The sequence below is a fragment of the Haliotis rufescens genome, unplaced genomic scaffold (genome assembly GCF_023055435.1).
Source record: "Haliotis rufescens isolate VD_foot unplaced genomic scaffold, xgHalRufe1.0.p SCAF_79, whole genome shotgun sequence".
Lineage (NCBI taxonomy): Eukaryota > Metazoa > Mollusca > Gastropoda > Lepetellida > Haliotidae > Haliotis > Haliotis rufescens.
This window is the reverse complement of record NW_025964371.1, coordinates 1145953-1165165: the sequence shown is the minus strand read 5'-3', so window position 1 is coordinate 1165165 and position 19213 is coordinate 1145953. Positions and strand designations below refer to the sequence as shown.

Sequence of the window (19213 nt, the reverse complement as noted above, 5' to 3'; positions counted from 1 at the left end):
CACTCACTCACAAAACAAAACAAAGGGGAACATGCTTGATGTTTACTCCCGGAGTATTTAAATCTAGGGACTCCTGCTGTTTTTACTTTCGACATGAGGGTCATGACAAGGATCCCTCAATTTTAATGCCTCACTGTACATGATCAATTTATAAGAACACATTATTTAAATGATTATTATTTTATTTTCAGTTTCTTCAACATTTCACCAGTCATAAACACAGGCAAATTCTTAGGAGTAAGCTGTCACATCTCATCTAAAATACTGCATACAGCCAATTAGCAAACACTTTATTTACATACATAGCTCTGTTTGACTGTTGCCAAATCTGCAGAGATTGAATGTATCTGATGTACACAGAAACAGATTCTAAAATGGCACCAGTCCAAACTTCACAGTCCTTTTTAACTGCCGAAAATATGCATTTTTTGCATTAATTACATTTAAACAGTTAATGTTGGGACAAGATGTATTTCTCTATAGCTATGATATCCTGAAGTATTCTTCCAAGAGAAAAGTGTTAATTTATCAGTGATCACATTCATATCTGAAAAACAAAGGTCTGATGCAGAGTTAAACTCTTTGAATAAGTTGTCAGGAATGTCTTCATCTCAAACAGTTGTATGGATACTAGCACTTTCTTCCTTGCATGTGAACAGTTGTCAGTATCAGAAGAACAAGCCTCTCATTCTCCTTCCCATCCCCTGTCGGTCGTACAGCACGTTGAACTTGTTCACAAACTGGAACAGAAAAGAACAGGAAAGTACAGATATCATGCTTAACTGAACAAAACCAGGGGTATATTGTTTTAACACACCAATAGTGAGTAAGTGAGGATCGTTTTATGCCGCTTTAAGCAATATTCCAGCAATATCATGGCGGGGGACACCAGAAATGGGCTTCACACATTGTACCCATGTCGGGAATCGAACCCGGGTCTTCGGTGTGACGAGCAAACGCTTTAACCACAAGGCTACCCGACCGCCTCCCCAGCAATATATGAGATACATCAAAACAGTTGCTTGTAAGCTATGAAGTCTTCAATGGACACTTTGTTGATTTGTTTGTTTTTTGTTAAAGATGAAATTCATGAGACAGTTTAATTGCATCCTCTCAAAGAAAAAGAAACCTATGATTGTGGGTTGGAATCCTGGTTCGCACTGATTATGTTTCAAGGTTTTTCAGCCCTGTGAAGTGGTCTGAGACCTGCATCACTTTGGGCTTTCCTCCCACATTAAGCTGACAAGCTGTGGTTTAACTGGAATACTGTTAAAAGTGTCATTAAACCCAACTCACTCACCCACTCTCAGGGAAGCTAGAGACAGACATAATAATTCTATTCTGTAATTATTACAAAATCTAATCTAAAACAGCCTATTATTCAACCGAAGAACTCTTTGGTCAGGTTGAGGCTTTGACATTATTTTGGTCTAAGCAATGAGTAGAAACAGATCATAATCAGGAAGGGTCTGGAATTCAATGGATCCTGGTATGGGCAAGGGGCACAACTCTGCACACTCTTCTTTGACCACTTGGCAACCTGTGACCTCTCATAATTGTTAAGATGGACATTGTATTGTTCTCACCTTGATTCATTATGAAAAAGAACAAAATCAACATTCAACATTACATCATGGGTCTTCAAACTTTTATCACTTTGATGCCCAACCAACCCACAAGCATAAGTGCAGACAAGACCCGTGAAGATCTGGGGACTTCAGCAGCCCATGCTTGCTGTAAAAGGCGACTAAGCTTGTCGTAAGAGACGACTAATGGGATTGGGTGGTAAGGCTCGCTGACTTGGTTGATGCATGTCACCGATCCCAATTGTGTGGATCGATGCTCATGATGTCAATCAATGGATTGTCTTGTCCAGACTCGATTATTTACATAGCTGGAATATTGCTGAGTGCAGCGTTAAACAACGAACAGACAGGTGCTGACAAACCTAGAAACTGACAGTCCTTGTGGGAGGTTCCAAATGTCAAAGTTATTGATAATGTTTTGGCAGTCTCTATTCTTGGGTTTCAACCAGCTGAATACCTAAGGAATACATTTGATGTCTGTTACCCAGAACAACAAAGTGAGTCAGTGAGTGAGTGAGGTTATACGCCGCTTTTAGCAATATTCAAGCAATATCACGGTAGGGGACACCACAAATAGGCTTCACACATTGTACCCATGTCGTGAATCGAACCCGGGTCTTTGGCGTGACGAGCGAACGCTTTAACCACTAGGCTACCCGACCGCCCCCCCGAACAACAAAGAAGATGTTCAGAAAAGTGTACATTGTGATAAGTCCTGGAGATTTTCAAGTTCGAAATCCATTTAACATGTTTAATGTTTATCAACCAATTAAATTGAAGCATTATTTGCATTTGCTTTTCTGTAACTTTTGTTCTCACTAAAAAATCAGGGGCGAAGCAAATGCTGACCTATGACCCCAGAATGCCTTGCAAGCTCACCTGGTTCATTGTATTACAGCCCTTTGTCATTGATCCAAGATAGGCCATGAGACACACGTCATTGTGTTGCTGGAAATAGAAAAGTCACAAACCTTACAATGTTACATTTACACATTTTTTTCACAACAATCAAATAATTTGATATTTCAGAACAGAAACGACTCATTAAGTCGAATTCCTGTGAAACCATAAAATATGTTGCCTTGTGTGTACTTGAAGATAAATAAGAAACCATATAAAGATTTAAGTTACACCATGATCAAAATACAAACTAGTCCACAACCCATGTTCAGACAATGAGTTTCAGTTTATGAAAAAAAGTGTTCAAGATTAAGGGGGATTGTGGGGCAGTTGAAGTATACTCCTTCGGGTTTTTTAATCTAGGGACCTATTAACATAAGGGTTATGAAAAGGCCCCCTTGACATTTATGTTTAACTTCAAACACTGTAAAATACAGAAAACTATGGTTAAAACGAACTCAAAGGGACCATTTATATTCATTCATTATAACTATACACAACATAAATACCGGTAAGCAAATGGCCGGGACAAAGAACAGTATGATTTTTCCGTCAGTTCAATATAAGCGTGGTTGTTATAAACATTCATGTGGGGAGACACCTACAATAGTTTGTATAAATAGTCACTAGTCTCAGACAAGAGGCCTGTTAAACTCCGTATTATTTGACATAAAAGTTGATAAATAAACAAATGAATGAATATTGAGTAACGCTGTGCCATAAATAACAAAGAGTAATGAATTGGCCAGTTTAGGTGGAGAGGACCTGACAAACACCTGCAAGATACCATATACATCCTCGTATCTGAATGAAAACTATAGAGTGTTGAAATAATGAGCCATTGCATAAATAACATAATGAGGACCTACATTATAGAAGTCTTCCTTAAACCGTGTTGTGTTGAGGACCGGAAGCCGATAACACAGACTGTAGGCCTCCCTCAGGACGTCGTGGTTCTTGGGTACTTCTCCTGGAAATATGAATGTCAGTCAGTCAGCCCCCCTTGTACTGTTTGTTAGGTTTTGGTTGTTTCATGTTTAATGCCGCACTCAGCAATAGTCCATCAATATGACAGCGGTCTGGGCCTAGATTTTCAAAATGATCTTAGCTAAGCTAAGCTAGCTAACATAACAACTTACGTTCAAAGATAAGATATCTTAAGATTAAGATAAGATAGATTGCAAAACTATTGTAAACCCATCGCAGATTGTTCAGAGCTACGATACCTATCGTAACTCTGACAGAGAACTCATTTGTGTCAGAGATTAAAAAGGCGGGGTGTTTCCCAATAACGTCATGGGGATTTCCCAGCTGCTGACAATAACAACATATATAAGTGACAGAAAATTTATGATCACATTGTCAGGTCACATTGTTTAACATGCACATATTTGAGTGACATTCTGTACAATCCTACATGTAGACGTGTTGTTTTTATGATAAAAGATGCCCTGACTACCCGAACACAAATAGTATTCGTGTGCCATGCAAAGGCATTTTGCAAACCCAATAAATGTCATAATCAATAAGTGTAGTGTTACCAGACTATAGCTATTAGAACTGAACAAATGTGCAGAAAGATACTTCACTATTTTCCCTTTAAATGGTCCCCTCGCGAGCGGGTAGAATTTTATGTTAACACATGTTTTATCTATCTAGATCCATAATTCTTTTGAAAAAAATTGAAAGTGACACAAATTTTCGTTCACAGAGGGAGATAACTTAGGAATTGTCAAGTTATTTTGTTTCATGGAACACGCCACAAGTTAACGTGAACATACATATAATGTAGTCCTTTTCTATCCTTTTAAATTAAGTAGAGCTAATAAACAGATTTTTTTTATTTGATTTAAATCTGGCTGATGAGCGAAATATCTACATTGTAAATGTGTGAAATCTATTCCCGAACGTAGTTCGATGACGTTTGGCAGCATTGCTGAGGGTCATTTAGATTAAATTTAATAAGTAAATTTCATTCAATAAACATTTGCTGCAAAAATATATTGGAAATTGAATTTTGGACAGTGTTCAAAATATTTTACTTTTTGATGACATTTTAAACCCAAATGAGCATTGGTACCCATTTTTTATTGATTTTTCAAATCGCCAATCTCGAAAATACGATACAAAAATATATGCTTAACTTTTGCTGTCCAAATAATAATAAATTGCTATATTTAATGGAATACATTTATGCCGTTAATCACCTGTTTTTAAAGAATGTAATTATTCAAAAGGCAATATTTTATCACTTGTTATCAAATATTTGTCTTTCAATGATATAGATAACCTCGGTATTGTTTTTAAAACGAAAAAAAATACAATTACTTTTGCTAGAAAAGGATTAAATATACTCTTTATACAAATATACTATACACATATTTGATCACAAATCAATAAATACTACACTGTATAGTTCTATTCAATTGTTAAAACCGCTCGTCCCACGCCATTTTAGATGTAAAACCTGACGTGAAACGCTTATGGTTTTGCACTTCGTCACATATGTAGATTGACAAAAAATTATAAAATGCGTAAAAAAAGACTAAAGCATTGTTAACAAATGCGACCCAGAAAATATAACAGCGGAACTCTGCGCTTTATGCACACTGTAACATTAAGCAAGGTCTTGTCGGGCGAATACAAAGGGAAACCACTGTCAGTTAGGGAATTTTAGCTGCCCCTGAGTTATCAAAAGGGCTAGCCTGCTGACACCTTCCATTTTTATCCTCCCCAAATTATCGAAGAGGAATGTTGTTGCATAAATCTACAGCATGGACTCGGATAGAGATATATTGTAAGCTATCGACTCCATAGTCATGTGGTTCGCTGTCGCCATTAAGAACATTTTTTACCTGAAATCTTTGATGCGTTCTTCGTGTTTTTGAAGTGTCAATTTGAATCACACAGTTTAACCAAATGAAATGTCAATTTTTGATCGTAAAGCAGATTATTTGTTTGGAAAATATCCATGGCAAAGTATGCCGCCATCTTGGATGAAGATAAAATAATATTACAACAGGTATGGGGCTCTCTTAGATTTATGACAATCTTACGATATCTTAGGGTTACGATAATTTCGAAAATAGGCTACGATAGCCTACAATTTCCTTACGATAACTTCACGATAATTTTAAGGCTATGATCGTTTCGAAAATCTAGGCTCTGTAAATAATCAAGTCTGGGTCATACAATCCAGTGATTGACATCATGAGCATCAATCTAAGCAATTGGGATATGACATGCATCAACCAAGTAAGCGAGCCTGACCACACAATACCGTTAGTCACCTCTAAAGACAAGCATTGGTTGCTGAAGACAAATTCTAACCTGGATCTTTATGGGGTTTGTACTGTATGCTTATGGAAAACATGGTACATATTTGTTATTTTGGAAGATTTGTTTGTTGTTTGATGCTTGTAATTAATCAAGTCAAACCAGACAAACCAGCAACTCACATTGTGACTGACATACCATGCCCCCGGGGTATGATGACACGCTATACTGACACTGACCGCCCACTCCATTAAGTCACCTCTAAAGTTCTTAGGTTCTACTAACCTGCTTGCACTGCTTTAACATACTCCAGAATGAGCTTCACACGACTGTGTAACATTTTGATAGAACTGTGCTGAGCAATCAAGTGTTCTGAAAAAACAAAAATGAAAATGATGAATGACCAATAATAAAAATATCACACCAACTGACTGTTGTTTATTCAAACTAATTGTGACTGAAGAGCACCAAACGCTTGTAACAATTTAGAAAAATCTAAATATTTTTTACATTTGTATACTTATCCTGCATTACTCCTTAATGCATTCATTGCTTACTTTACGACAATAGAAGGGACTGCGTAACGGCGATGGTCCTGGGTGAAGAAATAAAAAACTGTTGTTCATAGTCCCACTTTTGCCGACCACAGCCACTGTCCTGTGACCTTGATGACCTGAGGTCACCTTCTTCACATCACTGCCTGTCGCCTGAGCTCTTAGAAAAACATACTTTTGAGGTTTCTGAAGCCAAAGTGGGGAGGCAAGTCTTGCGACGGGTGGGCCTTAAACGTAGTAATGCAGGATAAGTATAAAACTGTGAAAAATATTTAGATTTTTCTAAATCTTTTACTTATCCTGCATTACTCCTTAATGCATCTGTATCTGACGGTTTGGAGGTGGGAAACCCTCAGAATACAGAAACCTCAATAATTCACACCCTGAAGATACGACACCAGTTGGTCGATAAACTGTGAAGTGGAAAAGTTGAGAAAAATGCCATTACGGTAGGGTTGTTTCAATATGAAAACAATTGAACATAGGAATTAAAGAGTAGCTCCTTATGTATATACACCTTAGTAATAAAGACAAAACTAGTTCACCAGCTAATTCTTTACTTACTACGTCATAGAGCCCTTGTAGACAATCAATTGTTTTCCATAACAATTAGTACAACGCGCAAGCATAATTAAGGCAATTACAGAATTTTTGATGAAGCGGGACTGGAAGACTGCCGTAGAATTGAAATAATCTATCGGCAAAAATATTGTAACGAGTTGAAAATGTATTTAATAATTTGTATATAACAGAACACATAAATATGTAAACAATTTGGCTACCTTGGCAGGCCAACAATTTTAACACAATTTAAAATGGCGGTGAACAAACAGCACGTGGCAGGAAATAAGACAGAGTCTTTTATACCTAAATAAATCGCATAAAACTACACAACATGCTGAGAGTAATATGAAAGAATACATCACCCGTCGCAGATAAATTTTAGAATTGTAGACAAAAACTGAAGGTCTAAAATTAATCCAAAACGAGAGCTCCACTGATACACATCCATGCTGTGGCGCGATGTAGCAGTGATGTGAAGAATGTGACCTCAGGTCATCAAGGTCACAGGACAGCGGTGGTCGGCAAAAGTGGGACTACGAACAACAGTTTTTCATTTTTTCACCAAGGACCATCGCCGTTACGCTGTCCCGTCTTTTGTCGTAAGGTAAGCAGTGAATGCATTTAGGAGTAATCAAGGATAAGTAAAAAATTGGGTGAATAAAATACAAAACATATTGTAGATAAGTGTTCCTTGAGAAAATATGTTTACTACGCAAAAATGTTTGTAGCAAGATTAAGTTTTTCCAAAGACCTACTGATAAATGGACTGTGTTTATTTCTTACAGAGATCTGTTGATTCCAGTAGAGAAACAACAATTCTCTGAAACAACAGATGCCATTCATTTGTGGATGAGATGAGTGCAAAATATACTGACGAAAAATAAATGATCATATTCAGCCACAACAAAAAAAAGCCAAATGTTCTCATTGTGTATAAAATACTTCAGTAATAATCTTTGGAAAAAGTAATTATTTCAGAGATTTGTATCAGAATTCCTGAACAGAAGTTCTTGCCCGTGGCAACACATTCATTGTCTGCTGATGGTCATTGAAAGTGAGTTGTAGACAAATGGTAGAGTGACATTCTCTGTTCTAAGACAGCTGTATGATACATCAGTTAATCACCATTCAGCAGGGACAGGGGAGTTATTGGATTCAGTCTCTTAACCGTTGATAATCTACTGGGTACCAAATGAACAGTGCACCTGTAGAACTTTCTCCAGTGTCAGACGAAGACATCCTTGCAACATGATCCACACCGATTCTCTCCGCCTCTTCTGTAGCTAGTGTGTACGACAGTTCCACAAACAGCATAGTAGCCTGGGGGATATAAACAATAGTAGCCTCAGTGATATAAACAGCATAGAAGCCTTGGGTATATAAACAATAGTAGCCTCAGTGATATAAACAGCATAGTAGCCTGGGTATATAAACAATAGTAGCCTCAGTGATATAAACAGCATAGTTGCCTGGGGATATAAACAATAGTAGCCTCAGTGATATAAACAGCATAGAAGCCTTGGGTATATAAACAATAGTAGCCTCAGTGATATAAACAGCATAGTAGCCTGGGGGTGTAAACAATAGTAGCCTCAGTGATATAAACAGCATAGTAGCCTTAGTGATATAAACAGTAATAGCCAAGCTCAATGATATAAACAGCATAGTAGCCTGGATGATTTAAACAATAGTAGCCACAGTGATATAAACAATAGTACCCTAGGGGATATAAACAATAGTAACCTCAGTGATATAAACAGCATGGTAGCCTGGGGGATAGAAACAATAGTTGCAACAGTGATATAAACAGCATAGTAGCCTGGGGGATAGAAACAATAGTAGCCACAGTGATATAAACAATAGTACCCTAGGGGATATAAACAATAGTAACCTCAGTGATATAAACAGCAAAGTAGCCTGGGGGATAGAAACAATAGTTGCAACAGTGATATAAACAGCATGGTAGCCTGGGGGATAGAAACAATAGTTGCAACAGTGATATAAACAGCATGGTAGCCTGGGGGATAGAAACAATAGTTGCAACAGTGATATAAACAGCATGGTAGCCTGGGGGATAGAAACAATAGTTGCAACAGTGATATAAACAGCAAAGTAGCCTGGGGGATAGAAACAATAGTTGCAACAGTGATATAAACAGCATGGTAGCCTGGGGGATAGAAACAATAGTTGCAACAGTGATATAAACAGCATAGAAGCCTGGGGGATAGAAACAATAGTTGCAACAGTGATATAAACAGCAAAGTAGCCTGGGGGATAGAAACAATAGTTGCAACAGTGATATAAACAGCATGGTAGCCTGGGGGATAGAAACAATAGTTGCAACAGTGATATAAACAGCAAAGTAGCCTGGGGGATAGAAACAATAGTTGCAACAGTGATATAAACAGCATGGTAGCCTGGGGGATAGAAACAATAGTTGCAACAGTGATATAAACAGCAAAGTAGCCTGGGGGATAGAAACAATAGTTGCAACAGTGATATAAACAGCATGGTAGCCTGGGGGATAGAAACAATAGTTGCAACAGTGATATAAACAGCATGGTAGCCTAGAGGAAACAAACAGCTCAGGCTGCAACAACTCAGAAGTCTCAGGAATGTTGGTGGACCGTGATATCCTGTTGCCATATGAGCACAAAACGAACCATGTAAACGTGATTATGAGAAAATTTGCATGAAAAGTATTTGTTGGCCAATATTTTCAAATGGAATACACAGTTCTAATAAGATAGTACACTATAGAGAAAAAGATGAATTCTTTAGTATTTTCTATTAATTATGGTGATATACATCCTCCTAAAGGTTCAGACTCATCAGATGGACAGATGACACGCACGATATAAGTTTGTTTCAGTCCTCGTCAGGTAAACAAGGTCATGATGGTAAAGAAGTAGAAATTAGTATTACCTCTCTATTTACAAGATCTATCACAGACTCATAGATGGACACCGGTAACTGAAACACAACACAATTCATGATAAACATTATAATGCACACAATATTTGTATAATATTATTAACATAGTTAAGAATGAATAAATGAAGGAAAGCTGTTAAAGTCACAGTCAGTAATTTTCGAGCGACATCAAAGTAGCCTGAATATATTCGACACTCTGACAGACAAACCAGAAACTGACAGCTTGAGGCACTATCCATGCCTCATTGATTTTATGATGCCCATCAACCAACAATCCTGACCCCCATAAACCAACAATCCTGACTCTCATAAACCAACAAGCTTGACCCCAAAACCAACAAGCTTGACCCCTATAAACCAACAAGCCTGACCTCCCAATAAACCAACAAGCCTGACCCCCATAAACCAACAAGCTTGACCCCTATAAACCAACATGCCTGACCCTCATAAACCAACAAGCTTGACCCCTATAAACCAACAAGCCTGACCTCCCAATAAACCAACAAGCCTGACCCCATAAACCAACAAGCCTGACCTCCCAATAAACCAACAAGTCTGACCCCCATAAACCAACAAGTCTGAACCCAATAAACCATCAAGTCTGACCCCCATAAACCAACAAGTCTGATCCCCATAAACCAACAAGCCTGACCCCATAAACCAACAAGCTTGACCCCTATAAACCAACAAGCCTGACCCCCATAAACCAACAAGCCTGACCCCCATAAACCAACAAGTCTGAACCCAATAAACCATCAAGTCTGACCCCTATAAACCAACAAGTCTGATCCCCATAAACCAACAAGTCTAACCCCTATGAACCAACAAGCCTGACCCCCATAAACCAACAAGTCTGATCTCCATAAGCCAACAAGCCTGACCCCTATAAACCAACAAGCCTGACCCCCATAAACCAACAAGTCTGATCTCCATAAGCCAACAAGCCTGACCCCTATAAACCAACAAGCCTGACCCCCATAAACCAACAAGCCTGACCCCCATAAACCAACAAGCCTGACCCCATAAACCAACAAGCTTGACCCCTATAAACCAACAAGCCTGACCCCATAAACCAACAAGCCTGACCCCATAAACCAACAAGCCTGACCCCTATAAATCGACAAGCCTTGCCCCCTGCTTTAGTCAGCCTAAATGACAAGCCTAGGTTCTAGGGATCCCTTCAATGTTGTTCCCCAGTGCTCTGTAGCAGCTCGTAAACAAGACGAAGATTTTGTGCATTTATAGGTGTATAAACGTAAAACACTACCATGCACACTTTGGATAAATCCGCTATGCAAAAACATTTTCATGTCAATTCTTGGAAATAAATATGTCAACAATAGTAAATTCACAGACTGCTTACTTAATCATCAACAGTCAAAAAACTGTAGACAACAATACCAAGCAATATAGTGAGTGGGGGTTCTACATCCAAAATATCTTGGGGAATCTGATATCCAAAATAAATCTATTGGGGATGTCACGATACGACTATCTCCCGATATGACACGTATCGCAATACTTTGTTCATGACACAATACATATTGTGATTTTAATTTGTGGCAATTTTGCATGAATATGTATAGTTCATGCAGCATAAACACAAAAAAGGCGTGAAGCTTCATGAATATCTGCTCTTGTTTCAATCAATACTTATTTCAGATAAACTGGAGTGTCAACATGGATATTTTCTATTATCAAATAAAATAGCAAATTCCCTATTGGCAAAATATCTAAGATGTGCACCTGTAATTAAATATATTTAATATGAATGACTGGGTCCATATGTGAAAAGATATGGAATGTATTGCTACAGGTGTATATCTCGTAATGTATTGTTTAAGAATATTATCGATGCATGGATGTATTGGTGAATTGCAATCTCATCAAAATCAGACCTTAGTTCTTGCTACCGCTAAACAAAGATCTGAAGACATTATTTCATTAGGGGTCACGTCAAAACGACCTTTTATCCGACCAAACAGTGCGTTGTTTACCAGATTATGAAAAGTGACAGTCGGAATGTTATTTCTAATCATGCAATCTCGAAAACTTTAACATGGGATATTCCGAACGATAGTTACGGGTTTACAACTGAATCTATACAATCTAGACCATCTATGAGCCAGTCCAGAATGTGTTTTTGTTCAGGTTTCAAATTTGTAATCGAGAATTTGTCAAAATATGTTTCGAAGCGCAGTCGCCAAATGGAAATTTCTGCCGTAAAGCACGAGAAAGCTGCCTTCTGATTGGTCATTCCATTGGTCGGTCAAAGTTCGCACAAGGTCGGTCTGACGTGACCCGTAATGGGATGTCCTCAGATCTTTGTTTAGCGGCAGCTAGAACTAAGGTCTGATTTTAATGAGATTGTGGTGAATTGTCATCTCTAAAATCTCTATAATTAATCATGTTACACTTACATCAGAGTTTCTAGCTAGTGGATTCAGCTTCATTAAGACTGGACTCTCGTTGATCTGGCAAATCTGAAATTAAGTGAGTGAATGAGTTAAAATTTGACATCATATCGGCAATGTTGCAGCCATACAGTGATGAGAACAAATTAATCTTTATAAATTTATCTGTTCACAAAGGTCTGTAAAACAGTAAATATCACATTTTTTCATAAAACCACACCAGGGCAAAATAAATCAGGTTTAGTTTATTAAAACAAGGCTATTGGCCACCTGCAACTTTGTTTGTTGTTTTAACATGTTAAAGCAGCACTCAGCAATATTCCAGCCATATGACTGCAGTCTGTAAATAATCAAGTCAGGACCAGATAATCCAGAGATTGAAATCATGAGCATGGATCTACACAATTGGGATGCGATGACGTGCATCAACAGTCAGCGAGCCTGACCACCCGATCCCGTTAGTCGCCTCTTATGACAAGCATAATTGACTCTTAAAGCAAGCATGGGTTGCTGAAGACCTATTCTAACCCGGATCTTCACGGGTCCCAGCTGCAACTGAAATCAGGTACACACAATATGACATGCCTACTTCCTCTATTTGAATTATGTACACTTTAAACTATTTTCTTCAGCTACCGAGGGTTTGAATCCTGGTTTCCCTGATTATGTTTCTAGGTTTGTCAGCATCATACTCATGATCGTTGGTTTCACAAAAGTGGCAAATGTCTGAGACCTGCATCACTTCGGGCTTTCCTCCAGCATCAGGTTGACATGCCATGACATAACAGTTCAAAGCGGTGTTAAACCCAAATCACTAACTCTTCTGTTTAGAGCTGGGACAGGTAACTCAGGTACTTGGGTCGGGTGGGTCCTGAGTAGGACCCGGGTACCCACAGAACTACCCGGACCCGTGGTTAGTCACGTGATATATGTTGTTTAATGACAAAAATTATTTAAAACTCTGGTTACAATATAAGTCACTAATGTTCCCATTTCTTTCTGACAATGTACCCATTCCTTTTGACTTACATGTTTGAATAAAGATAAACCTCATGCATTAAACTTCAGTGTATGCATGACCAGATCGTTTTACACTATATCTCAATACATTTTGCCAGGGCTACGGTCAAACTTTTCCAATTCTGACAGTTTGTACCTATCTCTAAATATCTACAGCGGGTACCCGGGTAGGGTCGGGTAATAGGGTGGTGGGTACCTGGGTAGTAAATTTGGACCCGTCCCAGCCCTACTTCTGTGACCAGTTTTCAGTGGATGAGCGAGTGACGGAGTTGAAATTACAAGTCACATTGGCAGTTATACACGGAGTATACAAACTACACAACAGACTAAAGGACCACCCTACTACAGTTAATCTGTCATGCCTTGAAAGAATCAGGTGGTCCTTAACTTCTTTTGAGTAGCATATAAAACCTGTCGATAATGGTCAGTAAAACAACTACATTATCAACGATTTGTATTAAAAGCTAAGATGTGACCATAAAAAGACCATATATGTGGATTGGTTTACTCCAATGAAGCCCGCGGCAACAGGATCGGCAGGCTGGACCTGAATGTCCCAGTGTATCAGTATCAGTATCAGTGTACCTGTCTGTGAACTCGTATATCGGACTCTGACGGCAGATCTCCGGTCGTGTACCAGCCCAGGAAGTCCATCTCGCTGAAGACTTGTTTGACTGCAAGAGAAAATATAAATCATCTACCTTTTCAATTACACATTATCACGATTTAATCACCTGAAACCTTTCTTTTACACATTGTGATATATACCTTCCCCCTGAGACCCGTGAAGATTCCGGGGTAGAACAGGTCTTCAGCAACCCATGCTTGCCGTAAAAGGTGACTATGCTTGTCGTAAAAGGCGACTAACGGGTGGTCAGGTCACAACCATGCATTACTGATTAATGTCATCATGACTCAGATCCCAACCATGCACTACTGATGAATGTCATCATGACCCATATCCCAACCATGCATTACTGGTGAATGTCATCAAGACCCATATCCCAACCATGCATTACTGATGAATGTCATCATGACTCAGATCCCAACCATGCACTACTGATGAATGTCATCATGACCCAGATCCCAACCATGCACTACTGATGAATGTCATCATGACACAGATCCCAACCATGCACTACTGATGAATGTCATCTTGACCCAGATCCCAACCATGCGTTACTGATGAATGTCATCATGACTCAGATCCCAACCATGCATTACTGATGAATGTCATCAAGACCCATATCCCAACCATGCATTACTGATGAATGTCATCAAGACCCATATCCCAACCATGCACTACTGATGAATGTCATCATGACTCAGATCCCAACCATGCATTACTAGTGAATGTCATCAAGACCCATATCCCAACCATGCATTACTAGTGAATGTCATCATGACTCAGATCCCAACCATGCATTACTAGTGAATGTCATCATGACTCAGATCCCAACCATGCACTACTGATGAATGTCATCATGACTCAGATCCCAACCATGCATTACTGATGAATGTCATCATGACTCAGATCCCAACCATGCATTACTGATGAATGTCATCATGACTCAGATCCCAACCATGCATTACTGATGAATGTCATCATGACTCAGATCACAACCATGCATTACTGATGAATGTCATCATGACTCAGAACTCAACCATGCATCACTGATGAATGTCATCATGACTCAGATCCCAACCATGCATTACTAGTGAATGTCATCATGACTCAGATCCCAACCATGCATTACTGATGAATGTCATCATGACTCAGATCCCAACCATGCATTACTGATGTCATCATAACCCAGATCCCAACCATGCACTACTGATGAATGTCATCATAACCCAAGTCCCAGCCATGCACTACTGATGAATGTCATCATGAACCAGATCCCAGCCATGCACTACTGATGAATGTCATCATGACCCAGATCCCAGCCATGCACTACTGATGAATGTCATCATGACTCAGATCCCAACCATGCACTACTGATGAATGTCATCATGACTCAGATCCCAGCCATGCACTACTGATGAATGTCATCATGACTCAGATCCCAACCATGCACTACTGATGAATGTCATCATGACCCAAGTCCCAGCCATGCACTACTGATGAATGTCATCATGACCCAGATCCCAACCATGCATTACTGATGAATGTCATCATGACCCAGATCCCAACCATGCATTACTGATGAATGTCATCATAAACCAAGTCCCAGCCATGCATTAGTGGTGAATGTCATCATGACCCAGATCCCAACCATGCATTACTGATGAATGCCATCTTGACCCAGATCCCAACCATGCACTGCTAACGAATGTCATCATGACCCATTACCCAACCCTGCACTACTGATGAATGTCGTCATGACCCAACTGCATGTGCAATGTGGCAGCAGGGACATCGTCTTACACTGTTCTTCCTTCGTGTTGTAGTAGTCCATGTTGATGATGATGTTTCCTTCCACAAAATCAAACACCAGCTCAAAGGAGTTCATCACTTCAATGTTCCTCCCCTTCTGCTGTCCGATCAATGCTCCCAGCACTGGAACAAAACATTATTATTGTCATTAGCAAAGTTGGGCAACACTTCCATAATGTTACAGTTTATGGAGTTGATTGACATGAGTAAATACTTCAGTCACAAAAAAATAAAGAAAAAAACAGAGCTCCAGATAAGCTTTTGGTGTTGTGGGTATTTTACCCATGCATTTTAAAATCATTGGGTATCAGTAATTCTATCTGGGTATTCAAATTTCTGTTACCCACTAGTTTTTACACATGTGGGTATTTAAGTTAAATATTTAAAAACACTATTCATCTAGTCCCTGCAAACTGGTGTCGTGTGGGTTCGAGAGCTTTATAGGACTCAAAAATACCACGATACTTCCACAAGAAAGTGTGATGGCAAATGATCATGATGTAACTGTCATCGTGGAGTTTGGCAAGGTTGACGGAATGCCCGTTTATAATTTCAAAATAAGTTGCTGATTTGCTAATCGAATACGCAGGGTTACTTCGCAATATTTTGATGATACGCACAAGTTTTATTTTTGTAGCGTATCTGTAATGTTCGTTGCGTATTTGATACGCTTGGATTATATTTTACTGTGTATTTCTGCATTTCTGATGTGTATTTCACGCAGATACGCAGCTTATCTGGAGCTCTGAAAAAATTACCGATTTTATTTTACACATTTTAACCAATTGTCTTATCAAGATAATGTTTCTGAATAGGTCTTCAGTAACCCATGCTTGTCGTAAAAAGGCGACTATGCTTGGTGTAAAAGGCCACCAAACGGGATCGGGTGGTCAGGCTCGCTGACTTGGTTGATGCATGTCATCGATCCCAATGGCGTGGATCGATGCTCATGATATTAATCACTGGATTGTCTGGTCCAGACTTAATTATTTACAGACCGCCGTCATATAGCTGGAATATTGCTGAGTGCGGCGTTAAACAAAAAACCAACCAACCAACCAACGATAACTGCATGAGAACAAAGCCTTCTATGGCAATGCAGACAGAAATTTTATTTTACACAAATTTTACCAATTGTCTTATCAAGATAATGTTTCTGATAACCGCAATGAGAACAAAGCCTTCTACGGCAATACAGACAGAAATAGATACACACATGCACCTGTCACCATGGTTACTATAAAAATAGTCAAACATACTGCACTTTAACATGAATAGAATTTGCTTTTACTTTTTCTCACCATGCCCATGAATCATCCTAATGAGACTGACGAAACAAACATCATCATGTATATGACAATATGTAGAAAAGAGATGTAAATGCACAAATTATTTTCATCATTCTAGGATCAAACAAAAAGTGCAGCCCCCATGCTGAAATAGACTGAATCATTTTGGAGCTCACTGGTTGAGAGACAACTGGGTTAACAGACCCATTCAGATTTTGATCGTTTTCAATAATAATATAAAGATAAATATTGATAGATATGTTCCCCTTGGCCATGTAGGTGGTGGGGTTGCCAAAAGGACTGTGATTGATACCACACATGGGACTGTGTTTGTTTCTAGGTTTGTCAGCACCATACCCGTGCTCGTGGGTTTCACCGAAGTGGTAAACGTTTGAGACCTGCATCACTTCGGGCTTTCCTCCCACATTAAGCTGAAACGTCGTGATATAACTTGAATACTGTTAAAAGCGGCTTTAAACCCAACTCACTCACTCCTTTTCATCATGACACAGGCACAAAAATACTGAATGACAGGTGTACAGTAAAATACAGGTGTACAGTACTGAACATGAACCCAATATTGACAGACCCGTGAAGATCCGGGGTAGAATAGGTCTTCAGCAACCCATGCTTGCAGTAAAAGGCAACTGTGCTTGTCTAAGCGACAAACGGGATTGGGTGGTCAGACTCGCTGACTTGGTTGAAGCATGTCATTGATCCCAAGTGCGTGGATCGATGCTCATGATATCAATCACTGGATCATGTGGATTGTCTGGTCCAGACTCGATTATTTACCAGTTAGTTTACAGATGGACGTCATATAGCTGGAATATTGCTGAGTTAAACAACAAACAAACAATATTGACAGGCCAAATGCGGTCAGCAGTTTAGATGAAGTCTTTCCCTATCCTTTCTTATCTGGACAAGGTGACTGTTACAAAGTTACCGTATTTCCCCAATTAGACGCCCAGGCTTCTATTTATTTCGGACAAGCCTTTCACCCGGCGTCTATTAATACCCCCATTTCACTATGAAAGGGATCATTAATTGTATCAATTGATCGACCCGGCGTCTATTAGAGGCCCGGCTTCTATTTTTTGCACTGAACAATTGACCCGGCGTCTATTAGAGGCCCGGCTTCTATTTTTTGCACTGAACAATTGATTCGGCTTTTATTAGAGGCCCGGCGACTAATAGAGGAAATATGGTATAGCCCAAAAGCCGACACATGTATCTAAACAAGAATGATATTGGCCACAATATACAGTGTTAGAAATTGGCACTAGTCCTGCAAGTCCTTGCCAAAGTACCCAATAGTTAACATGGTTAAGGCATCATAAGGACTAGTTGAAATTTGTTATTTTCAAGGGTTTTGCTATATGGTATCATTATAAGGACTAATGGACTAAAAATGTTAGTTTCTATCGCTGATATAGACAGTCAACATTCATACCTTGCATCGGTTTTCCTTCCTGTGCACGGACTCTTGTCCAATGTTCGGAGATGTTCATGATGACGAGGGGATGGAGAGCCACGGAGACGCTGCCCGACGTTCCTGCAGTGGCCATTACACTTGTCCTCGGAGTATCTACCTCCATATTTGTCGCCATACCGGCGATTTTACAATAATCTATGTACTTCGCTGTGTTGGTGAATGTCAACTTCCTGTAATCAAAGGGAGGTAATACTATTTCAACGAAACCGAACATCCGCTTAAAATATTTCGTACAGTTCGTGTTTCAGTCAAGAAGATCATATGGCAAAATGACAATGGAGGTTGTTGAAAAAATTTAATCGGGAAAAATAATTTGTCCTCTATATTAACAAAACAAATCGTAGATGTTGGAAAAGAATTGTCTTGTGTTCAGTTTTTTTTTCTCAGGATAACCATGAGAACACCGTATGATTTAACTCTGACCGGACTAGATATGGGTTGACTTTCAGCAATTATTTCGTTTTGAAACGTATGATCAACCTTTATTGATGTATCAACAAGAACTATATTTCCTCGGGGAGCTACCCAATGATTTACCGTGTCGTAGTCCTGGCTCTAAGATCTGATTTTAATGACATTACATCTAAATGTAGCAGGGCGTGGAGTCATCCCACAGACGACATCCTTGCCTTGTCCGCTTGCTGACGGGGTTAACCTCTTTGGTCATGTGGACAAGGCGTCCGACCTCGGATCAGAAGGTCCATGGTTGGAATCCCATCACGGGACTCGGAAATTTCATGGCCG

At 39.3% G+C, this 19213-nt stretch overlaps 1 protein-coding gene across 1 annotated transcript; it reads right to left on the bottom strand.

Annotated features, from left to right (window-relative positions):
• Positions 1–164: 164 nt before the first annotated feature.
• On the bottom strand, positions 165–18637 carry LOC124125669 (COP9 signalosome complex subunit 6-like). The gene is made up of 10 exons (XM_046489019.2): positions 18428–18637; positions 15677–15808; positions 13834–13922; positions 12235–12297; positions 9806–9853; positions 8086–8200; positions 6048–6134; positions 3356–3456; positions 2466–2534; positions 165–740 (listed from the first exon to the last, which is right to left on the bottom strand). The coding sequence occupies exons 1-10, from the start codon at positions 18582–18584 to the stop codon at positions 669–671; spliced, it is 933 nt and encodes a 310-aa protein (XP_046344975.1). The 5' UTR covers positions 18585–18637; the 3' UTR covers positions 165–668.
• Between the last annotated feature and the right edge of the window lie 576 nt (positions 18638–19213).